At 57.8% G+C, this 8145-nt stretch overlaps 1 protein-coding gene across 1 annotated transcript in view; it reads left to right on the top strand.

The window, feature by feature from the left end:
* The window catches only part of GDPD5 (glycerophosphodiester phosphodiesterase domain containing 5), an 81824-nt gene extending 75207 nt beyond the window's left edge, over positions 1-6617 (top strand). Inside the window, exons 15-17 of the mRNA XM_021704667.1 lie at positions 184-266; positions 2920-3032; positions 5645-6617. Coding sequence (XP_021560342.1) covers positions 184-266; positions 2920-3032; positions 5645-5793 — 345 coding nt within the window. The 3' untranslated portion in view covers positions 5794-6617. The remainder of the gene's footprint in view (positions 1-183; positions 267-2919; positions 3033-5644) is intronic.
* Positions 6618-8145: the final 1528 nt, after the last annotated feature.

The raw sequence follows: 8145 nt of genomic DNA, 5'->3' as shown, positions 1-8145 counted from the left end.
CCCCTCCCCGAGCCCACTCCTACAAAATACAATCTCAAGGCCCCAAGCCCCGAACCCCCTCTGGGCACTCCCTATCCCTTCCCTGATGGTGACATGGGGTCGTCCTGCCCACGGACCCTCAGTCTGGAGCCCCGGTATGGACTGGCCATGACTGAAAACTGGCCATGGGCCATCTGTCCACAGCCCCCAGACGAGTACTGTCTCATGTGGGTCACCGCGGACCTGATCTCCTTCATGCTCATCATTGGCATCTTCGTCCTCCAGAAGTGAGTAGGCTCTGACTCCCTTGCACACCCCACAAGCCCAGCCCCCACCCCAGCCAGTTGAACTTCCTCCTGAGCCCTGGGCCTGGAGAAGCCCTGATCAGGCAGCCTGTTCAGGGTAGGACTGCCCAGCAGGCCCCCTGGCCCATCCTCCTCAGCTAGAGCTTGAGTGGCTTCTGGAATGAGCACCCAGCTGGGAGCCCAGAGCCAGCTCTGCCATGACTTGCTGTGTGGACTCTGGCGGGTTTGGGCTCCTCTCCGGCTTGTCCTCACCTGCTCCCCAGGGCCTGGGCTGTCACCAACACCCAGCACTCTGGTGTGCCACGCTGGAGACCTCCTGCCTGTTAGGGTAGCACCCGGGACAGCGGTGCAGTGGGGAAGTGGGGTTGGGTCCGGGGGAGGGTTTAGGGCCAGGCAGGGGCCCCGATCCAGCCACCACCACCAACTGGCTGTTTTATTCCTGACTGACGTTCTCTCTCTGTCACTCACCGCTCTGATCCGGCGCATGTCCCTCCTCTCTCCCCACCCCCCTCTCTGCTGCACTGTGGTATCTCACAGCTATCACTTGATCAGGTAATTCTGGTGTGGTCTTCCTCTCCTGTTCCTCTTTCTCCCTCCTCCTTGCCATCCCCTTCTCCAGTTCCATCCAAAACCTGCCGTGCGCCAAGCCTGTGCCTGGGTCAGGGTCCCTCGCGGGTCACCCTCCCAGACACCTCTGCTCGCCTGACGCCTCCTGCTGTCCCCATCTCGCCTTGTGTGCGCCCCCGCCCTCTGATCCTCCTGCTGTTCCTCGCAGGTTGCTGACCTGGCCCCTCTGAGCACCAAAGCGGCTCCCCCTGGGGAGGGACTGGTCCTGGCCACCCCTCCCACGGCTGGCACTCGCAGGGGCCTTCACCCCTGCTCCGTGCAAACTGTACCAAGTTCTGTCTCTCCCTTCCCATCTCTCAGTGTCTCCTCTCGGGCTTTGCCTCTCGAATCCCTGCTTATCTTTCTGTGTGTCTCTCATCTCTCTCACTCTCTATTTCTGCCTCCCACCCGACTCCTCCCGCCTTATACACACAGCATCCCTGCTTTCCCCTGCGGGAACCCCACAGTGGTTGAGCTTCCTGTCCTAGATGTACCTGGCTGCAGAGACCCTGGCCTGACACCTTCCTCCTGGGTTTACTGTGAATTTCCAACATGAGTCCTAGGTCCTGGGGATCCAAGCCCCCATCTTGGTCCAATGCCTTGGGCCCTCCTTGTTTAGACAGATTTACAAACTGCTCCCTGGCTGAGGGACCGAGCCCAGTGAAGGGACATGTACTGGTCCTTCCTTCATCCTCTCCGTCAGCAGACACCCCCCTCCCCCATGCTGTACCTGTGCTGGGCCTGCAGCAAGGAGCCAGGCCTTCACCCTTGGAGCCCCAGGGTGCTGGGGGGCAGCCGAGGTGGCCCAGGTGCTGGGATGGACATGCCAGGCCCGCTCTGTGTCCAGCCAGGGCCATGACATGGTCTTCCTGCGGGTCAGGAGAAGACTGACAGGAGGGGACCCTGAGGGAGACCATTCCCTGCAGGCCCCCTCCCTCCACTCATACACTCAACAGATCCTCTGGGCACCTGCCACACAGCAGGTTTTGAGGTTGGTGCCAGGGATACTGTGACAAATAAGAGACCCAGTCGCTGCCCTCAAGGACATGTAGGGCAGCCAGCCCAGCCAGAGCACGGGCTGCCCTCCCCTCTGCTTCTTGCTTTCCCCTGTCTGTCTGCTCTTTTCATTCACCCACCTGCCTGTCCATCTGCCTGTCCATTTCTGCTGTGCTGACCCCATCTGGAAACTGATTTCTCATGAGTCTGGGCTCCCCCCCACCCCAGCAGGGCTCAGTGCCTGGGGGGTTGGGTTCTTGTTTCCAAGCTGACCCCTGCGCTTCTCTCAGTGGGAGTGGGGGTGGGGGTCCAGTGAATCTTTCTGTCTAGTTCGCAGGAAAAGTCTTAAGTTCGGAGACCAGGGATTTGGGGCTGGTTGAGAGGAACTGCAATAGCAAAAACTGCCCTGGGCTGGGCACAGGACCCTGAGTCCCCGGCTCTGCCTGGCCCCTGCACACCCCGCACAGCCCCATCCAAGTCACTCGGACACCCCTGCCTCTGAACCTGTGAAGACAAGGCCCCCACAGCCTCTCTCTCCCTCCCTCCCCCCTTTTACCTCCCCCCCCCCCCCCCCCCCCCCCGGGCTCTCCCCACTGGCTTCACTCGCCTGGCCCCATGGGGGAGCTGGAGGATACAGCAGCTGGGACTCCCTGAGACCGGTGTGTACCCCACAGATGAGTGTCAGAGTCATGCCTGCTAAGCTCTCCCCCAATTTGTCCCATTCAGAGTCCGTGTGCAACTGTGGGCACCTGAAGCACAACTCACCAACCCCAAACCAACCATCTTCCAGGGCAAGGGGACCTGATCTCAGATTCTGGGGACAAGGGGGAGGCTGGAGAGCCCTGCTGAGAGTCAGGAGACTCTGATTCAAGCCCTAGCTCTGCCCTTGTCTGGACCTCCGTTTCCCCATCTGTAGTTAGACAAGAGACCTGCTGGTCTCTCAGGCCAAATCCAGATAGGTTCTGGGATTGGGCAGGATCCCTGCTCCAAGGAAGGCTGGGAAAGGACCTGTGCCCATGGGCCATCTCTGCAGGTGGCGCCTGGGTGGCATACGGAGCTACAACCCCGAGCAGATCATGCTGAGTGCTGCGGTGCGCCGGACCAGCCGGGACGTCAGCATCATGAAGGAGAAGCTCATCTTCTCAGGTGGGCAGCCCTGCAAAATGAGGCCGTGGGCTGTTACCTGCACCGCCCCCTGCACTTGAGTATGCCACGTACAGGCAGGGACACAGCACGGACATACATCCACCCACCCGGCTTCACGTACACAGGAGCATGCACCCCTCCATATGCGGCCATCAACTCCAGACCCTGTGGTTGTCAGCCCCGTGGGTGGTGGACAGAGGTGACATGTGGCGGGGGTGGGGGGCTGCTTTCCCTTTGCCTGGCTTATTCACCATAAATGCTGATTTTTCACGCCTGCTTGCTGCCAGCCCCTGTTGGCATTCCCAATCTGATGGAGGGGGCAGCTGTATAAACAAATACACAGAAAATTGGGTGCCACTAGAGCTCTAATAGGGGTGCTGAGCCAGAGTGGGGTGCAGAGGAGAGTGGTCAGAGCTCTCTGGGGCAGTGAGGGTCTTGGGGCCCACTTTGCAAGGGGACCTAGCTGCAAAGGGAAAGATGTGTAGGCGGGGCCTGGGTGATGGGTTTGAGGTGAGGGCTGACCAAGCAGAGAAAAGGAAGGGCATTCAGGCAGGAACAGCAGGTGTTCAGAGGTAGTGAGGGGCCATGGCTTACTGGAGTACCAAGAACTATCCATCCTTCCATATGGCGTGAGGGGTGGCCTCGCACTCGTGAGGACGGCACTAGGGAGGCACTTGGGCCTCGAGTGTGTGGTCAGGAACTTGGGCTTTACTTTGAAAGCAGAGTAGAACAGGGGCAGATCTGTCCTTGCTACAGTAGGGCTGTAACAAGCACCACAAACTGGGTGGCTTAAACAACAGAAATTTGTTTCAGTTCTGGAGGCTAGAATTCCAAAATGAAGGTGTTGGCAGGGTTGGTTCATTCTGAGGGCCATGGGAGAAGGATCTGGTCCAGGCCTCTCTCCTTGACTTATGGATGGTCATCTTTGTGTTGACATGGCATTCTCCCAGTATGCATCTGTGTGTCCAAATTTCCCCTCTTTATAAGGACACCAGGCACACTGGACTAGGGCCCACCTTAATGACTTCATCTTACCCAATTAACATCTGCAGCAACCTTATTCTCAAAGTCACATTCTGCAAGTACTGGGGGTTAAGACTTCAACCTATGAATTTGGGGGAGAGCACAATTCCATCTATAGCAAGTGTGGACGGTGGACAAGAGGGGGAAGCTGGAGGCAAAGAAACCAGTAGCTCAGGGAAGAGGTTGGGTGTGGGAGCACAGAGGAGAGGAGAGATTTGAGGGATATTTAGGAGCCAGATGGGCTGGGGTTCAAATCCCAGCTCTATCTCCAACTAGATAGGTGAACCAGAGCACAATTAGCATCAGACTCCTCCTCTGTAAAAGGGACTGGTCCTCCCTCACAGGGTGCTTGAGGGGTTAGCACCACACCTGGCCCAGAGGTATGCTGAGTAACCACTGTCTGAATGACCGAGACTCCAGTGGGGGTGACTGATTTGGGGGCTGGTTTCCAGGATTGTGTGACCATCCACTCATTCATTCACTCCTTTATTTATTCATACCTTCAACAGATGAACGCCAGGCACTGTCTTAGGTGCTTAGGATTTACAGATTCCTGCCAATGGGGCACTTGCATTCCCCCTGCCTTGGCTCAAAAGGAGCCTTCCCTGAGCACCAAGGCTGGGTTGGAGTGCCTCCCCTGGTGGCCCACAGCCCTCTAGCCACACTGGGGAGCTCCTGGAAGGAGAGGCCAATCAAAGGCCCCTAGGGTGCCCAGGCTCCTACAGCCTGGCCCAGAGAAGTCAGAAGGGGCAGACAGAATGAATGGAAAGAAAGAGGCCAGCCCCTCGGCCTGGCAGGTTCTGCGCCTCCAGGCCCCCACCTGTCCTTCAGTGCCAAAGGCCATTCATTGAGCACCTTCTGAGTGGAGACTCTGAGGAGCCAGCCACAATCCTCACCCCATCCTGCCCACTCCAGGTTGAAAGTCCTTTCCAGAGACCCTCAGCCTCACCTCCCCTCAGGGTAGGCGCAGCTCCACTCAACAGACCTTTTCTGAGCCTCTGTTACATGTCCAGTGCTGTGCCAGACAGTGGGACACAGATGCCCAGACCTCACCCCTGTGCTTGAAGTACTCCAGCTGGGGGGGGGGGGGGCCCACTGACAGTGACAGTACAGGAGGTGATGGGGCAGGGAGAGGCAGGGGCTAGGGTGGCCATGAGGAGGCCCCATTCCAGCTTGGGGGGCTCAGGGGAGGCTTTGAGGAGGCGGTAATAACAGAGATGAGAAAAACTGAGCTAGATTTTAAGAAAAGGAAGTGTTGACAGGGAGGACACTCCCAGGAGAGGGGCCAGTGCGTACAAAGGCCCTGAGTAAACGCATGGGCACCAAGATCAGGAGGGTACAGATGGTTTTCTGTGGCTGGAAGGTGGAATTCCAGGGGAGAGTGGACTGAGGTGTGGCCAGAGTATTTGCAGAGTCCAAGGAGGGCCTTGAAAGCCAACCTCAATAGCAAACCCGAACCCAGTGATTTCATCAACCTCCAAGTGCCTGACCAGGACTTCCCGTGGGTTACCCTTCCCGCTGCATTTGCCAGCCATCCTCATGGACCCCTCTTCTCCCCACTCACATTCTGCCTCCCTCTGGCCCCACAGAGATCAGCGACGGCATGGAGGTCTCCGATGAGCTCTCTGTATGTTCAGACAACAGTTATGACACGTATGCCAACAATGCTCCCACCCCTATGGATAACCGAAGGAGTGGCAGCCGCACCAAGACGCTCACAGACCACAGTGGGTGTTAGCCGAAGACCTGTCTGTCCCAGCCTGTACCTAATGTGGAGACCAGGGAACCCAAGAGAGCTGGCAGAAGCATGTCTGGCCTGGGAGTGCGCTGGGAGCTGGCTCCATGGCCTCCTCATTGGCTCCAGCCCTCTGTCAGCCATGGCCTCCCTTGGAGGGGGCTCCCCTCTCTCCTGAGGCCCACTTGGGTCAGGACTCCAGCCTCACAGATGCCCCTGCAGGCCTGGGGCTCCTTCTGGAAAGTTTGGAGCCTGGGGCCTGGTCCTCCCCTGGAGGCCTTCCCTTATATCCTGATCTGGAAGCTCTGATGAGTCACTGGGCTATGCCATGCCCCCTGTGGCAGTTGAGAATGTGGATGTCCACCTGTCCGTCCTGTCTATGCTCAGAGGCAATCAACTTCTGCATGTCTCCTGCCTCGAGGGCCTGGACTGGGCCTCTGTTCTTCATGTCAGTCTCAAAAGCACAAGGATTTTCAGCCCAGGAGGAAAGCCTGCTGCAGTGGTGGAGACGTTCCTCCCCGACCGGCCTCCTACTACCAGGAGAGGGACCGAGTCACGTCCCCAGGAGCAGCTGGAGATGGCCAGAAGAGTAGGCTTAAGGCTGCTTTTACCCCTTACCTAAGTGTCCAGCAGGCCTCTAGGGCAGAGTGGCACAGAGGCCCAGGATATCCACAGAATGACACAACCTCAGGTTTCCACATCTGTGGCCACAGAGCAGTGGCCACATGGGAAAGAGTGTTCTAAGCATGGCCAAAGGTGGGCATATGGCCAAGGAGGCCTATAGCAGAGCGAACCTGAGGGCCTTGGTCAATATGATTAAAGCTGCCATCTTGACATGTGTCGTCTCTGAATGGTCTGTGGGAGGGTAGGGAGAGGGTTTGCTGGGTTTGGGATTCAGTTTTGGGCTGATGATTTGAGGAGGAAGCATTCTCAGAAATGAATGGAAGAGCGCAGGGTGCTAGGGTGCTTGGGCCCCTACCCAGTATCACCAGGACACTGGGACTTCCTGAACAGCCCTGGGATTGGGGACCAGTATCCCCATATTGTGGCGGGGGGAGATGGTCCTGGAGTGGTAAAGTGACTATCCAAAGCCACACAGCTGAGAATGGGCAAACCAACCCAGAAGCCCGCCCAAGCTCTGGCCCCAGAGTGGATGCATGCCTTCCATAACCAGCCAGAATGGCAAGACAGATGGGGAGGCCTCCTGGGTCTGACATAGGGCTGCGAAGTGGAACCAGCAGGGCCCCTCACAGCTATATGGCGGCTTTCTGAGGTGTTTCCTAGGAGCCAAGGGATGTATCTCTTCTCCAAACAGGGGTCTTCTGGGTAGAATTCTTGGGGTCTGAGCAATTCTGGCACCTTCTTGGAGGAAAAGAAAAGAAACCCCTCCCAAATGCTGGAATCCAGACTGGGCCCCCCACATTAACCTCTAGGACTGCCCACTGGGAACTGTGAGGGGATTCACCCTCCTTTCATCCTACTGAACATCTGCCAAGTGCATCCCTTCCTGGGGCAGAGGTCAACTCCCACCTCTCCCTGGGCATGAAGTGTAAGGGAAATCCTGAATGGCTGGATTAGGGATGGGGCATATTGCTCTACCCAAAATGCCTCAGTAACCTCTCCATCCTCTGGCAGACCCACCCACGAAAGTGGATTTGACCTTTCAGTCCAGCTTTTCCCTGTCCCATCAGTGCCCCTGGCCAGGATATCCCAGGCTCGTGGCCACACTTGGGCTATCTGAGACATCCCGGAGCCTTCAGGGGCAGGTGGAGGGGGCTGGGAGTTCTGAGTGGGACAGCGAGTTAGCACCCCACTCTCACCAGGACCCTACACTGTACCCACCTCCCTGGTGCAGAGGCAGTCTAGCTGCCTCCCCTCACCCCAAACAATGGAGGGAGGATGGAGGCCATCCCCTAGCTGGGTAGACAGCCAGTCTTGTCTCCACCCTCAGCTGAGCTTGCAGCCTATGGTCAATACTGGCTCCTGTCCCTTGACCCGAAGAGTTACTGAGAACCCCACCTTCCTGATGCCACCCCCCACACTCTCCCCTTGTCTGCACAGGACAGACTGACTGCCCTGTTCACAGGAAAACCAGAGACAGGGCCCCTTCCCTTCCCACTTCTTCCCTCCTTCCTTGGACGCCAGGGGTGTGGCCCCCACCAGGTGGAGCCTGCCCCCCACCTGCTCAGGGCCCTCCTTCCCAAGTACAGATATAAAAGGGCCCAAACCTCTCCTGTCCTTTGACACACAGCAACGCACACTCCTTTTTTAGGGAGAAAGGAAATACACTTTTCCCTGGCGTGGGGTACACGAAACAGACTCTGCCCCCAGGCCTCGGGACACATACTTGGCCAG

The sequence above is a fragment of the Neomonachus schauinslandi genome, chromosome 11 (assembly GCF_002201575.2).
Source record: "Neomonachus schauinslandi chromosome 11, ASM220157v2, whole genome shotgun sequence".
Taxonomy (NCBI): domain Eukaryota; kingdom Metazoa; phylum Chordata; class Mammalia; order Carnivora; family Phocidae; genus Neomonachus; species Neomonachus schauinslandi.
The sequence above is the reverse complement of the archived record's forward strand: the minus strand, read 5'-3'. Positions and strand labels throughout refer to the sequence as shown.